Consider the following 17,615-nt stretch of genomic DNA (forward strand, 5'->3'; position numbering starts at 1 on the left):
AAAAATCACCTCTGAGCTCTACCTTCTTTTGAGCCTTTCTTATTCTCCTACTTCCTTTGGGTTCCATCTGTACCCTTGCTAACCTGGAATCTGCCTTGGCTGGCACACTGGCACCGCTTGCTCTCTTCACCTCCGTCCTCACCTGACATTGCAGTCACTTGGATTACTCTCTGAACTTGTCTTCCCAATACTGTATTGCTAAGCTTTCCTCATATGTCAACAGAATGCGTCACCTGGGTCTGGCTTGAAACTCATGCTGTCAGTCTCAGCAGAGCTTCACAGAGGTTAGCAAATATTTTACCCCTCTCTCGTGAACTGCGTATGAACTTTCCCAGCCTCTTATTACTTCTCAAACCCACAACCCCATTATATCTTCCTCTCTGTGAGATAATTAGGTCCAGTTGCTGCAAGCTCTCAAGTTTTCTTCCTTTGTCTTTTCTTCTGTTCCTTAAAATTCTCTATATCTTGGAAATGCATATCAGATTGGCAAAAATTAAAGATATTTGATATGAGAACTTTTTAAGATGTACTTATTCACTGTTGGTGGGTAATACAAATGGCTTCAGCCTTTTTGAGGAGGTACTTACCAAAAATTGGCAACAGTTATCAAAATTTAATATGTATATTTGTTGTGACTTGCCAATCCATTTTTTTTTTTTTTTTTTTTTTTGGAGAGAGGATCTCACTCTCTAGCCCAGGCTGGAGTGCAGTGGCAGCATCACAGCTCACTGCAGCCTTGACTTCCTGGGCTCAAAGCATCCTCCTGCCGCAGCCTCCCAAGTAGCTGGGACTATAGGCACATGCCACCACACCTGGCTAGTTTTTTTCTATTTTTTGCAGAAGTCAGAGCCTCACTATGTTGCCCAGGGGGATCTCGAACTCATGGGCTCAGGTGATCCTCCCATCTGTCTACCAGAGTGCTGTGACTGCAGGTGTGAGCCACCACGTGCAGCCTCAGCAGTCCAATTTTAAGGATCCATCCTACCAATTTATCCCTGCCCAAGTAGATAAAAAATGTACAAGAATGTTTCTTGTGGCACTATTTTCTTGTTGTTTTCATTGTTCTCATTGTTATTAGAATGACAATGTCAGTACAAACTAAGGTTGTCTGTAGGTCAGAAAATTCTACACTTCTGTGCTCACAGTCACAAAGACGTTTTAGATGAAGGTAGCAAATATTTTTATTGTAATGTTTAGATTTTGTAATACTTATTTGGTATCAGACACTACTCTTGGCATTTTTTTATATATTATCTTATTCAGTCTTTGAAAGCAACCCTTGAAGAAATAGATTATCATCTTTGTTTTATAGATCTGGGATCTGAGGCTCAGGGAATAAAAAAAGGTGCCCAAGGCTAGCTGGTATGTGTAGGAGCCATGCAACTTCATTGCTATACACAGCTTAGCCACATGTGTTGCCTTCTTTGTTTTATCAGGAGAAGCAGCATTATTTTTAATATCAGAAAGTTAGAAATAGTGCTAATGTCTATTTTTTGACCCCTTTCAATCCTTTCCAGTCCATTTTTTACATTAATATTATGTAATGTAATACATGTATTATGACGTAGCCACAGTTGGGTCACTCCACTGCTGGAAATCTCTCGGTGACTTCTATTTACTTGAAGAGAATGTATTCTAAAGTCCATAGTAAGGCTCTCAAAACATTCTGACCCCAGCCTCAGCTTATCTTTCCCTCCCAGTCTCCCACTACTGTGCTCTGATACCTGTGCACCAGCCAAGCCAAATAATCTACTCTTCTCTGGACATGCATTTTTGTTTCTCTGTTTTACCAAGTACTAACTTGGTTCAACTCTGGGTTTCTGGGTTTCAATATATCCTGGCTGCAGGATCCTAGGCAAGTTGCCTAATCTCTCTGATAGTCTGCTATCCTATTCACCTGGAGTTGATGATTGGCTTAAATGGAATGATGTATGTAAAGTGCATCGTATCACCCCTGGCAGATAGTGATCCATGAGTGGTGGTGATATTAAAATAAAGCCTCAAAAAGTACAAGATGGAACTGGAACATCTTGTTATGCTAAAAAGTAAGAAAGTGCAATAAATGGGGGCGAAGGGAAAGCTCTTCCTTATGGGAGAATGCCAACTAACATAGAAGAGGAATGATGGAGTTGGAAAATCATCACTTGATGCTAAAATGAGTGGGTGATATGAGGGGGAGGAGATTTTTACATAGTCTCAATTCCTCTCCCTACAATTTACCAGTTAATTACAAAGGGAAACATAGTAACTTTATAGTGGAGAAACGTGGCAAACTCCACAATGATGTGATCAAAGTTAACACCAATGTTGGGAAAACTGACATCCATGCTTCCTGAGTTGTTATAGTGGGGGCAACATTATTTTATTGCTATGCCCTCCAAGAATACATAACCTGCATCATGAGAAAACATAAGATAAAACCCAGAGTCAGAGTTAGTACGCAAAATATCAGGTCTGTCCTCTTGAAATATACCAAGAAAGAAAGACTGAGGATTCCAGACTAAAGAGATATGATTTCTAATGCATTATACAAACTTGAACTAGAAACTGGACTGGAAAAAAGTAGCCACAAAGAGCATTATTTGGGGTAAATGACAAAATTTGAATAGGGAGTGTAGATTAGGAAATGGTATTTTTATCATGGTTAATGGCTCTGATATTTACAGTTATACTGTGGTTATATGCAAGAATGTCCTTTGTTCTTAGGAAATGTACATGGAAATGTTTAGGAGTGGAGGAGCACGGTATCTCCGACATATTCTCAAGTGGTTCGGGAAAAACATGCACATACATGGAAACAAGGAATGCTAAAACAAATGAAACAAAATGTAAACAATTAGTGAATTTTCATAGTGAGCATATAGGGATTCTTTGTACTGTTCTTGCAATTTTCTTTTAAAGTTTGAAATTGTGCCAAGGTCAGTTTTTATTTAAAAAAAAAAAAAAAAAAAAAGCCCTGAGGAAAAAAATTCTTTAAAAGGGCTTCATTTAGGAGACACTATGTACTTCCTAGACTAAAGATAATCAAAAGTGGCCGGGCGCGGTGGCTCAAGCCTGTAATCCCAGCACTTTGGGAGGCCGAGGTGGGTGGATCACAAGGTCAAGAGATCGAGACCATCCTGGTCAACATGGTGAAACCCCGTCTCTACTAAAAATACAAAACATTAGCTGGGCATGGTGGCACGTGCCTGTAATCCCAGCTACTCAGGAGGCTGAGGCAGGAGAATTGCCTGAACCAAGGAGGCGGAGGTTGCGGTGAGCCGAGATCGCGCCATTGCACTCCAGCCTGGGTAACAAGAGCGAAACTCCGTCTCAAAAAAAAAAAAAAAGATAATCAAAAGTTTCATACCACTCTTCAAGCTTCATAATGTAAGCCTGTGGAACACGAGGGGAGAGTATAATCTTTCCAAAAGTGTAATCTGTGTTTATAACTTTTTGCTGCTGTTTGTCCAGAGCCATAATAAGCATATCAAGAGAAATGTATTGATCATATGCATTGTCTTTTATATGTATTATTTAATGATATTTGGTCTGCAGATACTTCAAGGTTCTAATCTCTGGGGAGAGCCATGAATGTAACTCTTCTGTGTTGCCAAGCTTATATCCTCTGCCTTAACAAGCAGGCGGGTTAAAATGCTAATGTCTTAGGAAAAATTAAGGAGCTTTTTGCAAGGTTGTAGATACTCTACATTCAAGGTGCAGTACTTGTTTTGAGAAAACACCTCAAGGTTTTCTACTACAGGATTTAAATTGCTGCCCCTAAGTTCGGTGCCTTAAAATCTACTAGCAATAATTTTAGCTTGGCAGTCTAAAAAAGGATTTAAACTAATTGTTTACTTTAGCCATTTAAAAAAAAAAAAAACCCTCAGTAGACATAGAATGTCTACTTTTGATTACTGTAACATTCAGATGAGCCGTCCATAATTTAACTGGAAAAAGCATGTGAGATAGCATTATTACATAAGATATATAGAATTATTGGTTCTAAGTCATTTAAGTATTTAGAAGACAGAATAGGTGATCTTAAGGTAGCTTTTCTGACAAAAATTAGCAAGTCCAACTACCTGATGAGGCTGCTCCTCATAAGCAGCAGGAAAGCCAAGCTGGAGAGGGGAAAGGAGCAGCTCTAAGACAATGACTAAACCCACTGTCTTCAGAGTCAGACACAGTCGTATTCCTTTCTCTCCCCCTTCATAAGATGTATAACTCTGGAAAATTTACTTAACCACTTTCAGTTTTACTCTTCTCTGGAGATTCCTATTTTCTCTGGGGATTATATGATTATTTTAATAGTACCTACTTCATAGCATTATTTATTGGGATCAGATTCATCACATCTGACTAGAACAGGCATGAAATAAGTGTCCAATATCTCTAGTTGTATGATTTTTCTCATCTGGTTGCTGTTATTCTTTGTTTTGCGGTAGATGATGTACACAACAGCTCCAGGTCCATAAGCAGTGGGCTGTGTTCAGATACAAAATTTTAAGGAGGGTCACCCAAGTCCTTATTTTACATCTGGATTCTTGTCTATCGGGAGTCCTTTCCCACTTCCTCTGACTATCTGGGGTTATTAAGATGCCACTTTTGGACACACATCGGTTGCCAGGAGTGTAGGTGAACAATACTACTTAGCCCATTTTCATTGTATGTCCTCAGAGGCAAAAAAACTGGAGGAGTATCAGTAAAAACTGAGCAATCTCGTGCTATTTTCTGATAGTTTTCCTATAATAAAGAGAAGACAAACAGCATTGGCTTTAAAAATTACAAGAATGCTGAAGTTTACAATTTATTTGTTGGAATGGCAGAGACTTTGGAAGGAATTTTCAGAAATCTAATGGATCACAATTTTGGTAGAAAAGTTATTCAGGGTAGATAAGCTGGCATAGATCAAGAGACCACCAGGTAGATTGGACCATAAATTCTAGCAGTAGACATTTTTCAAGTACTTTATTCAAGCTAAGTTATTTAATATGTCTTTTATATGATTAAATGTAATTTACGGCCAGTTGAAAAGGGTCTGGGAGTCTAAAAGATCTGGGGGTTTTCCTTAGGTTATAAGGCTGAGAAGACTCTTTCAGATGTCAGCGAGGATCTGGGTGGTCACAATATCATTGACCACTTTGATCCCACTGCTAACTTTAGCCCAGAATCCACCGCATTCCTTTGGAGAGAATAATAATTTTAAAATTCAACTCAAATTTAATGATATCCTTGATAGTCTTTTACATATTTTGTCTTATTTGTTGTTTCGCTGCCTGGCTGAGTTGTTTTTACTTTCTAGGGCAAGCCCAAGGCCTACCCTAGCAGAGTTGCTAGATCTCTTAAAAAACAAAGAGGTGTAAAGACATCAGAGAGGCAGTTTTAGTACATTCTCGATAGTCAGAGCTGTCGTTGGAAATGAAAATCCCTTGCTCCATCTCACTTTTCTTAAGCTTTGAACCCCACTGGTCCAAATGTGAATACAAATAAACTCTAGGATAGTTATGCCAAGCAAGGGTAAAATTCAGGGAGAACTAATCCAAACACTCAGGGGGAGTGTGGCACTGGTGGGCATTCTGGGCAAGATTAAGTGTGTGATGTGGGCTCTCAGGGCAAAGTTATGGCACCTGTTTTCAGAGGTTTCCCATGTGCTGTTAGTACTTGCTGGTTTGTTTGTAAATAAACTTGATAGGCACTTTTCTGTTCAAATTTATGCTGTCTTTAAGGTGGTGTTCCTTAAATTTTTGGCTGATAACACTTTGGCAAATCTCATAAAAGCTGTGGATTCTTTCTTCTCAGAATAATGCATGTAGGCCTACATATACCCAAACAGTTTAGATAATTTCAAGGAATTAGCATGAAGCACTTTCATGATGGTTCACAGAAGCTACTCTTAATGCTCTACAACTGGCCACAAGAAATTGATCTCCTTCTGAAGGGGTTCCGGTGGTGCTTTCTTGAACCTCTTACCAGTCTTAGAATGTATAATTCAAGATGATGATGATGATGATGATGATGATGGTGACTACCATTTATTTAGCTTGTACTATTAGTCAGGCATTGTTCATTCTTCATATCCAACAGTGAATGGATAGCCCCTTCCAAACCTGTTCTTCCCCCATCCTTAGTCATCTCAAGTAACACCCACTCCATCTCTCCAGTTGCTCAGTTATGCTGGGTCCTTATCACTACTACCATTGCCACCTTCCTCCTAGCAAGTCATCTCTTACCTTATTTATTATTGCAAGTGATCTCCCTACTTCTACCCTTTCTATTCTCAATACAGTAGCCAGAGTCATTGCTCCTATTAAAATGAAAGTCATATCACACTACTACCCTACTAAGAACTCGCCAGTCTTCCATTTCGTTCACAGTGAAAGATGATAGCTAGGGCCTCTGTGCTACACAGCCACAAGGGCAACTGTTCACATAGATCACAATATGTTGTGCAGTAGACGATGTACACAACAGCTCCAGTAAAGGTCCATAAGCCCTATACACCCACTCCCCTAATTCAGTTACTTCTGTGACCTTGACTCTCCTATTGCTTTTCCCTCATGTACTCTGTTCTAGCCACTTGATCTCCTTTCTGACCTTCAAATACACCAGGCCTGCTCTGCCTCAGGATCTTTAGACTAGGTGTTACTTCTGCTTGGAACAGTCTTTCCTCAAATATGTGCTCAGCTCGTGTTCTTGCCCCTTTAAAGTAATTGCTCAAAAGTCACCTCGCTGAGGCCTATATTAACCATCCTTATTTAAATGCAATCCTCATCTCTACCCTGGCACTCCCTAGACTTTTATATCTGTGCTACTTTTTCCATAGCAATCATGACCTTCCAACTTCTTAATAATATTTAATTTACTTATTTTCCTGACTGGAATGCAAGCTTCACTAGGTTGGAGATTTTTGTCTGTTCAATGTTGTGTGCGTGGTGCCTGGAAGAGTGGCTGATACATAATAAGAGCTTACTGTTGAATAAAATGAACAAACCTTAGGAAGATATATTGTTCTTTCAAAATATAGATTTAGATTCAGAGAGATTAAACATCTTGCTCAAAGTCACACAATTGCTAAAAGGTATAGCTAAGATTTTTGGACTTTGTGACACCAAAGACATGCTTCACTACTGCATTTGTCTTCCTTTCTAGAGATAAAAATATTCCTTTCTAAGGATATGCAAAATCAGAGATCAAAATGTAGTCCAGAAGTAGGAGTCTTATTCTGTAGATTATAATGCGTTGCTAAGAGAAATGAAAGAAAACCTGATTATTGGAGATACACCATATTTCTGGGTTGGAAAACGCAATATTTTAAAAATGTCACTTCTCCCAAGTTGAGCTATGGATGCAAAATTGTCCAAATAAAAATCCAAGCAGACTTTTTTGTAGAGATTGGCAAGCTGACTGTAAAATTCCTATGCAAATATAAAGGCACTCAAATAGCCTCATCCAGTTCTTTCTTTATTTTATTATTATTATCTTGAGACAGGGTTCGCTCTGTTGCCCAGGCTGGAGTGCAGCAGCACAATCATGGTTCACTGCAACCTTGACCTCCTGGGCTCAAGTGAGCCTCCTGCCTCAGCCTCCTGAGTAACTAGAACTACATGCCTGGCTACTTTTATTTTTATTTTTAAAAGATGAGGTCTGACTATGTTGCCTGGACTTGTTTCAAACTCCTGGCCTAAATTATTCTCCTACCTTGGTCTTTCCAAGTGCTAAGATTTCATGCATGAGCCACCACAACTGGCCTAAAACTAAGGGTGCTTTTGGAAAAAGAAGAAAAAAAAAGGAAATATTGGTGGTAAGCAATTAAGAGGAGGCCCATACCTCTGTTAGAGCAACAAGTTTAACTATTCGATGTGGACAACTAAGAAGGATTCTCCGGGATCAGAACAAACTTTAAACACTGTCCTCAAAAGCTGCTTCAACAAATGGGCCTGAATTTATTGGACTAGACCATGGAGTAATTTATGCTCCAGAGCATTATTGAAAACAATAGAGTGACCAGCCAGCAATTAGTGGGTCCTAACACCTGGGTGTAATACCAGCAAGAGGCAGACAGCCTAACAGATCAGAAAAATAAAGTACAAAGAGAGCCCTGCAAGAATCATTGTTCAAATGCCCAAGACTCTGCTCTCCGAGGAGCAACATTGGAGGCTTCACACTGCAGATAAAATACTTTACTAAAATAGTCATGCCAAGTTATTAAAGGAAAAATAACTATAAAAACAGGCTGATCACCTGAGGCCAGCAGTTTGAGAGCAGCCTGGCCAACATGGCAAAACCCTGTCTCTACTAAAAATACAAAAATTGGCCAGGTGTGGAGGTGCGCACCTTTAGTTCCAGCTACTCGGAAGGCTGAGGCACAAGAATCACTTGAACCCAGGAGGCGGAGGTTGCAGCGAGCTGAGTTTGTGCCACTGTACTCCAGTCTGGGTGACAGAGTGAGACTATGTCTCAAAAAAAAAAAAACAAAAAAAACGAGGGGTGGGGATGGAAGTGGGGAGTTAGAATCAGATTATAACCTGAATCCACTGGGAAAAAAGGAAGAAAACAGAAAAACGTTAAGTAGGAAGGCTAATATAACAAACTACAAGTATGTATTTGCCCTTCTGTCTTCTCTCAGCTTTTTTGAAAGACAACATTATGTAAAGTTGTAGTAATGTATTGTTGGGTTTTAAACATATGTAGTTGTACTGTGTATTACAGTAGCACAAAAGGGAAAGAGAATAGAGCTATATAGAATTAATGTTTCTATATATAATCAGAATTAAGTTAGTATAAATCCAAAGTTGTTTTGATAAGGTAATATTATATGGCAAGTTGCAGAACAACCACTAAGAAAATAACTAAAAAAATTTTTTTAAAGTGAGACTGTATTAAAGAAATTAAAATGTTACACTAGCAAATAGTTAACAAGAAAGGAGTAAAGGAAGACTAGACTAGAGGAACAATAGAAAACAAAAAAGGAAAATTGCAGTATTATGTTAATAATAAATGTAAATGGATTATAAACATTTTAATCAAAATGCAGAGATTGTCAGACTGGGGGAGAGCTAACTATAATGCTGTTTACAAAAGATACACTATAGAGTCCAAGATTCAAATAGATTAAAGGGGAAAAGGATTAAAAAGATAAACTATGGAAACATTACCCACAGGAAAGCTGGAGTGTTTATGCTAATATCAGACAAAATAGATATTTTTAAATGCTGATAGAGATTTAAAAGAACACTTCATAATGATAAAAAAAAAAAAAAAGGCAATCCATCATGAAGATATAACAATTATAAATATATACCATCATCCCTCATTATCTTCAGGGAATTGGTTCCAGGACACCCCACGGATTAAAAAAGAAACTTCAGATGTTCAAGTTTGTTACATTAAATGGAATAATATTTGCATATAACATATACATCCTCCTGTATACTTTGTCATCTCTAAATTACTTCTAATACTTAATACAATGTAAGTGCTATATAAATAGTTGTTAAACTTTTTTTCTTTGCATTATTTTCATTTGTCGTATTGTTATTTTTCTGAATATTTTTGACTCATGGTTGGTTGAATCTGTGGATGCAGAAACCACAGAGATAGAAGGCCTAACAACATAGAGGCTAACGTGGATGTACCTAACAACACAGATCCAATGCATATAAAGCAAACACTGAAAGAAATGGAGGAAGAAATAGACAATTCAGCAATAATGCAAAAAGTTTCAGCAAAGAAATAGAAGACCTAAACAACACCTAGACATAATAGACATGTATAGAACTCTAAATAGCAATAGCAGGGTACATATGCAGATGGAACGTTCTCTAGGGTAGATCATATGGCAGCCCATTTTTAAAAAACTTAATAAATTTTTAAAAATTAAAATAATAATTATGTTTTCTCTTCACAATGGAATGAGAAGAGAAATCAGTAACAAAAAGAAATTTGGGGTATTCACAACCATATGGAACAACATACTCCTAAGTATTCAATGTGTTAAAGACGAAATAAAAGCATCAAAACATACTTTGACAGTCTGGACAACAAAGTGAGACCCCATCTCCACAAACAAATAATTGTAGCCAAGCATGGTGGCACACACCTGTAATCCTAATGACTCAGGAAAATCTCTGAGCTCAGAAGTTAGAAGCTTCAGTGAGCTGTGATCATACCACTGCACTGCAGCCTGGGTGTCTCCCAAGTGAGACCTGGTCTCGAGGTTTAAAAACAAAATTTTTTTTGATAAGAGAAAATGAAGATACTACATGCTAAAACTTACAGAATGAAGCTAAAGCAGTGCTTAGTGGGAAATTTATAGCTATAATTGCTGAAATTAAAAAAGCAAGAAACATCCGAAATCAGTAGCCCAATCGTCCAACTTAAGACATTAAAAGAAGAGCAAACTAAACCCAAAGCAAGCAGAAAGGAGGGAAATAACAAAGATTAGAAATTAATCAAGTATGGAATATGAAAACAAGAGAAAATCAATGAACCTAAAAGATTATTCTTTTGAGAAGATCAACAGATTGACAGACCTTGGGTAGACTGACCAGGAAAAAAGAAGACTCAAATTGATAAAATCAAGAATGAAAGAAAGGACATTGCTACTGACTTTACAGAGTTAGAAAGGATCTTTAGGGAATACCATGAGCAACTGTATACCAACATAGAGTTTTGTTGTTATTTATGTTATTTCATGTTAGATAACTTATATGAAATAAAGACATTCCAAGAAAGACACAAACTACTAGAACTTACTCAAGAAATACAACTTCGGAATAGACAAGAAATTGAGCCACTACTGTTACCATCACCACCACCACTACTGCTACTATTTTTTTTTTTTTTTGAGACAGAGTTTCACTGTGTCACCAGGCTGGAGTGCAGTGGTGCGATCTCTGCTCACTGCAACCTGTGCCTCCCAGGTTCAAGTGATTCTCCTGCCTCAGCCTTCTAAGTAGCTGGGACTACAGGCACATGCCACCATGCCCAGCTAATTTTTGTATTTTTAGTAGAGACGATATTTGACCATGTTGGCCAGGATGGTCTCAATCCCTACATCTCATGATCCACCTGCCTCGGCCTCCGAAAGTGCTGGGATTACCGCGTGAGCCACCGCGGCTGGTCCAGATCATTATCTCTTATGAATATAAATACAAAATTCTCAACAACATTCTATCAAACCAAATCCAGCAACAAATAAAAATAATTATATGCCATGGCCAAATGGAATCTATCCCAGTAGTGCAAGATTGGTTTACCAACCAAAGTCAATCAATTTAATGTACCATATCAGCAGAATAAATAACACAAAGCATATGATTCTCACAAATAGATGTAGAAAAACAGCATTTTCCAAAATTCAACTTCTTCATGATAATACTCAACAAAGTAGGAATGGATGTGAACTTCTTAACCTGATAAAGACATCTGTGGAAAAACCAAGAGCTAACATAATGCTTAATGGTTAAAGACTGAATGCTTTCCCCCTAAAGTCAGGAACATGGACAAAATATCCACTTTCCCACTTTATTCAACATTGTAGGCAAGAAAAGGACACAAAATGCCTCAGATTGAAAAGGAAGAAGAATTCTATCTAAAGATGACATGATCTTATAAATACAAAGTCCTAAGAAATCTACTCAGACACTACTAGAACTGATACATAAGTTCAGTAAAATTGCACTTAAGATTAACATACAAAAATCAATTGTATTTCTATACATTTGGAATAAACAATCTGAAAATGAAGCTAAAACCATTTAGGATCAACAGGAATAAAATTTTGGGGAATAAATTTAACAAAAGAAGTAAAAAAATGTATACTCTAAAAACTATAAAACATTGCTGAAAGAATGAAAGACCTAAATAAATAGAAAGACATCCTATCTTTATTGATTGAAGGCAGCTATGCTCACCACTGTATCACCCATGCACCCCCAAGTTCATAGAGTTTACTGTTAAACTTAGAAAATATACAATCCATAACAGCCCTCTCAAAATGAAATAGCTTATTTTATAATGTCAAGTCTTTATTACCTTGCGCTGTTAGGTCAGTTCATCCCAAAAGTAGGAAGTAGATCACTTGATATTTTAGGTATGTCTCCTTAGATTTACAGTTACTTTTTCACAGTCTCCCAGTAAATGGGAAATAAAGCACTTTGTCCCAAGTAACAGTAATTTATAAGTAGTTATTCCTGTTTTATAGATAAAGAACTGAAGCCCGGAGAGACTTAATTTGGTTAAGGAAGGACAGCTGTGGAGCCATTGTCTAGTTCAGATCCATCAGTTACAAAGCCATGTTTCTTTTGACTATGCCATGTTGCGTTTGAAACAGTAGTACATTAGATTTTTTAAATAATAGACTGGCCTGTTAGGTTTCAGAGTGGTTTTGTTCAGAGACCCTGTTTATCATATATTTTAATATTAAGAATTTGTCTTCAATTGTGAATGCCATAAGCATCTATTTTGTGCTTACTGCATGCAGGCACTATGATGAGTAAATAGTGATGAATATATTAATCCTTACTTTAGCAGAGAAAGTAAGTATGCAAATAAACAATTGCAGTATAGCAGGGTACCTGCAGTGCTGAAAGTCTTAAATAAGTACAATGGTAACATAGAAGAAAGTGAGCAACTCTGCTAGAGTGGCCATAGAAGAGGAGATGATTGAATTGAACATTCAAGGCTATGTAGGAGTTTGTCAGTTGATGTACCTGTGCCTCTTTCTGTGTCATGACTGACTGTGGAAACCATTTATGCATAAACATGAGTATTGGGTTTTTAAATAAATAATTACCTTAAGGTAGGAAAAAAAGTTCATTATTAGTTTGCAGGAATGCTGTGTTCCTTTATACCTTTTTAATAATTAGATGTGTGTTCAGATATAATTAAAACTTCTTGGCAAAATACAGAAGCCTAAGAAGGGAAATGCTTTTTGTTGACATGTGGTTTGTAAACTGCATTGCAAAACAACTACCTATTAGAGTTCTTTAATTCTGTTGTATCTGCTTTTTGGAGTTTAAAGTTAAATGGACAAAGCAAAAGAAAAATTTGTGAGTTTGTGAAGAATTTAATTTTTTAATCAAATTGTGGTAAACTCAACAATATACTTGGGAAATATGCTTTTCAAAGTTTTCAGGAGAAAAGCTTTAAATTGCATTTGTGACTTTTCTAGTTGTTAATGGTTTTTCACACACAAATATTGTGTTAATGTTTCAGTGGTTTCTGATGAAACTGTAAAGCTTTTTAGCAACATTTATTTGGCAAAAAGTTTATTATCCTATCGGATTTTGAGCAGTTTCTAATTTGTATAGTTGTTAAACTAAAATAATGAATGATAAATAAGTTCTGAGTTTCTGAGTTTTAGAAGACATGTCTAATTAGAGCCATATATCAACATAACTATTTTTGTATGTTTTTTTCTTTTTTTTTTTGAGACGGAGTTTCGCTCTTGTTACCCAGGCTGGAGTGCAATGGCGCGATCTCGGCTTACCGCAACCTCCGCCTCCTGGGTTCAGGCAATTCTCCTGCCTCAGCCTCCTGAGTAGCTGGGATTAGAGGCACGCGCCACCATGCCCAGCTAATTTTTTGTATTTTTAGTAGAGACGGGGTTTCACCATGTTGACCAGGATGGTCTCGATCTCTTGACCTCGTGATCCACCCGCCTCGGCCTCCCAAAGTGCTGGGATTACAGGCTTGAGCCACCGCGCCCGGCCTGTATGTTTTTTTCTTAATGAACCAGCTCGCTTATTTATTTCTTAATGTAGCCTTTTGGTCACCTATTTCATGATCCCCCTTGGGATAAATAGAGAAAAATGAAAGGGAAATGGGAATCTTCTATTTTTAGAATCTTTGATTTGACCAAGTTTTAATACATTTTTTGGGCTAAATGAAAGATTACTACCTAATATAAATTTTTGGAAGTGCATGTAGACAATTCTGGAAAATAGGGAATCTGTTTACAGGTGACTGGCAATTATTACAAATGAAAGGATGGGACTTTGTGGTTTTTGTTTTGTTTTGTTTTGGTTATTGCAGTGGCTGATGTTTTGATACTACAGAATAGGTTAAGTATGCATTATGTGGTGATGGCAGAGGTTTCTGATATGCTGTATTTGTGAAAATGTATTCAAATATATGCAGATTTTAGCTATGGTTTTAATGGCAATACTCTTTGCAAACTCATTTGATTATATTTAAGGTAATCATTCTTTTGTGAAACTGTATTGCTGTCTGAATCTAAAAATCTATCTACATGAAACTATATGCTAAACTGTGTAAATAACAATATATTAAAATCAGTGCCTTATGGTGAATCCAAAGCGATTAAAAGGAAACACTGCTTTTCATTTATGAATACAAGTTAAAGAAAGACAAATATATTTCATTTTTAGATTATATAAATGGTGGAGAACTTTTTACTCATCTTTCTCAAAGAGAGCGTTTCACAGAGCACGAGGTGCAGATTTATGTTGGAGAGATTGTGCTTGCCCTCGAACATCTCCACAAGGTAAGACACTTCATTTTTCAAGTTTCTTTTTTGAAGTCTGTTAACTAAGGTAATAATGGAGCTAGAAGAGCTAATGTTTTTACATGTTATTGTCTTAGTGGAGATTATGAAAGCACACTTAAAGAAGAACATTACCAGTTTTCTCAATTTCATAATTCTGTTTGAAAAAAAATCTACTTTTCAATTGTACTTGCTGTGATGCAGATTAAAAAGATAGAACCTAAGCAATTTTTGACTTTTTTTCAGGAAAAATCCTAATGCTTATTTGTTACAAAGTATCATTAAAATAAAGGCTTTTAATTATTAAAATAACCAGGAAAATGTAACCATCAGTCTTAATACATATTTCCTTCATTGTAATTTACTGCATCGCAGACTCTGCCTGTACATCTTTAGGGTGTGTCCTGATGAGGTTGGAGAATAAGTGTTATTTTCCACTCTCCCACTCTGGCTTTCTTTCCATTTGTTTTGTCCCTGACACCATCTCTTGCTCCCACCTGCTCTCTACTCCATTGTCCCCAGGTAGGATGAACTCTTACTAAAAAATTTTACATAAAATTCATGTCTGTGACCCTATTTAAACTGTAACAATCAGTTTAAACTTTAAGAAATGTTATTGCAGGCTGAATGTGGTGGCTTATACCTGTAATCCCAGCACTTTAGGAGGCCAAGGCAGGCGGATCACCTGAGGTCAGGAGTTCAAGATCAGCTTGGCCAACATGGAGAAACCCAGTCTTTACAAAAAATACAAAAAATTAGCTGGGCGTGGTGGTGCACGCCTGTAATCCCAGCTACTTGGGAGGCTGAGGCAGGAGAATCGCTTGAACCTGGGAGGTGGAGGTTGCAGTGAGCCAAGATCGTGCCATTGCATTCCAGCCTGGGCAACAAGAGTGAAACTCCGTCTAAAAAAAGAAGAAAAAAAGTTATTGCAGATACCATTAATCTTGAGCCAAGAAATTTTGACTCCATTTTTTGTTTGTTTTACTTAACGAGGAAATACTGTAGATGCAGTCTTTCTGTAGGCTCATGTTTTTCTTTCTGTAGGCTCTGTAGTCTTTCTGTGGACTCGTGTTTTTCCTCAGAGACAGAAAGTACTCAAGTAATTTTTAAATTAGGACAATTCAGGTACATCATGAAGCCACCCTTCCTTGTCATGTTGTATTCGGGTCCTACACTAATTTAAGATAGAGATTCAAGTGCTGATTACACAGCATAGAAAAGAAAGGAGAGAATTGGAGGGAAAAGGAAGGATGAAGGATGAAATTTCTAAAGGAACAGGCAGCAAGGTAGAGGTAACAGATGGGTGAGGCTGTGAGAGTAAATGATAAAATGTAAGAAAAAAAGAGATCAAGAAAAGGGCAGATCCAGCCAGAGCAGAAGCAAGACCTGCCAGGTGAAGGGAGATTGGTCAGAGTAGGAATCTTTTTTTTTTTTTTTTTTGAGACGGAGTTTCGCTCTTGTTACCCAGGCTGGAGTGCAATGGCGCGATTTCGGCTCACCGCAACCTCCGCCTCCCGGGTTCAGGCAGTTCTCCTGCCTCAGCCTCCTGAGTAGCTGGGATTACAGGCACGCACCACCATGCCCAGCTAATTTTTTGTATTTTTAGTAGAGACGGGGTTTCACCGTGTTGACCAGGATGGTCTCGATCTCTTGACCTCGTGATCCACCCGCCTCGGCCTCCCAAAGTGCTGGGATTACAGGCTTGAGCCACCGCGCCCGCCAGAGTAGGAATCTTAAGGAGACTGAACAAAAAATATGTGAGAACAAGGAGAGAAAGAAACCTTTGGCAATAGGAGGTGGAGGGCAGGGCTGCAGCGCAATGCAGAGGAAGGGGAACGAGGTGCAGTAAAGTAGGCACTCAAACTGAGGTAGCGAAAACAGACACTTGGACTTCTTTTGATAGAAGTATTGATACAGTAACAATCTTTAAGATGATTTCTGTAGGATATAAGATAGTTAAGACATTTTCTTTTTTTTTTTTTCTTTTTCTTTTTTTTTTTTTTTTTTTTTGAGACGGAGTTTCACTCATGTTACCCAGGCTGGAGTGCAATGGCGCGATCACGGCTCACCACAACCTCTGCCTCCTGGGTTCAGGCAATTCTCCTGCCTCAGCCTTCTGAGTAGCTGGGATTACAGGCACGCACCACCATGCCCAGCTAATTTTTTATATTTTTAGTAGAGACGGGGTTTCACCATGTTGACCAGGATGGTCTCGATCTCTTGACCTCGCGATCCACCCGCCTCAGCCTCCCAAAGTGCTGGGATTACAGGCTTGAGCCACCGCGCCCGGCCAAGACATTTTCATATAAGAAACAATTGGACCCAGGAATACACTGCAAAGAAGGACCTTTGGAACTTATGATTTAGGGGAATTAGCTTATGATACAAAAATGATGATAGAAATCATTATAAATATGAGTAAAAAACAAAATGAATAGCTCCAGTGGGTAAGCTAGAAAGTCCAGTGTAGTGGTGCGATCTCGGCTCACTGCAGCCTCCACCTTCCCAGGCTCAGGTGATCCTCTGATGTCAACCTCCCGATCAGCTGGGACCCAGGCACATGCCACCACACCTGGCCACGTTTTGTAGTTTTTATAGAGATGAAAGGTTTTGCCATGTTGCCCAGGTTGGTGTTGAACTCCTAGACTCAAGCAATCTGCCTGCCTCAGCCTCCCAGATTGTTGGGATTACAGGCGTGAGCTGCTGTGCTCATCCGAAAATCCAGTTTTTAATTTATGTGAAACTTGCCCGTAGTCAAACACAGAAGTAAAGAAAACAATGAATACTGGATATAACTGTAACTGATATGGAATGGGAGTAATATAGCAAATGAGATCTCGGTTAACCTTACTAAAAAGATACAGATAATTATAATGCAAAGCCAGCAATGTTAATCTTGAAAAGTTACTAACATTGGGTTTCACAGGAAGAGGCAAAAATGGATGTTTACTTGCAAGTAATGGGGTGACACAGGTAGTAAATTACTTGTTTCTAAAATGTTTTCCAAAAAGGTGTTTTGTTTTTTTTTTTAAGGAAAAAGCATCTCCTGGTTGTTAGATGCATGTAATGCTTGAAGTCAGTGTCCCTTCAATATAAGCCTTAAATATTTTCCTTCCTGTATGTC

General features: G+C 38.0%; 1 protein-coding gene across 3 annotated transcripts in view; it reads left to right on the forward strand.

Annotated features, from left to right (window-relative positions):
• RPS6KA5 (ribosomal protein S6 kinase A5) overlaps nt 1–17,615 on the forward strand; it is a 188,320-nt gene that overhangs the window by 94,185 nt on the left and 76,520 nt on the right. For all 3 annotated transcript variants that reach the window (XM_032287636.1, XM_032287638.1, XM_032287637.1), the window contains exon 4: nt 14,376–14,491. In XM_032287636.1, the coding sequence (XP_032143527.1) occupies nt 14,376–14,491 (116 nt within the window). The remainder of the gene's footprint in view (nt 1–14,375; nt 14,492–17,615) is intronic.

Source organism: Sapajus apella, unplaced genomic scaffold (genome assembly GCF_009761245.1).
Source record: "Sapajus apella isolate SASKATOON/1434 unplaced genomic scaffold, GSC_monkey_1.0 scaffold20, whole genome shotgun sequence".
In the NCBI taxonomy this organism is placed as follows: domain Eukaryota; kingdom Metazoa; phylum Chordata; class Mammalia; order Primates; family Cebidae; genus Sapajus; species Sapajus apella.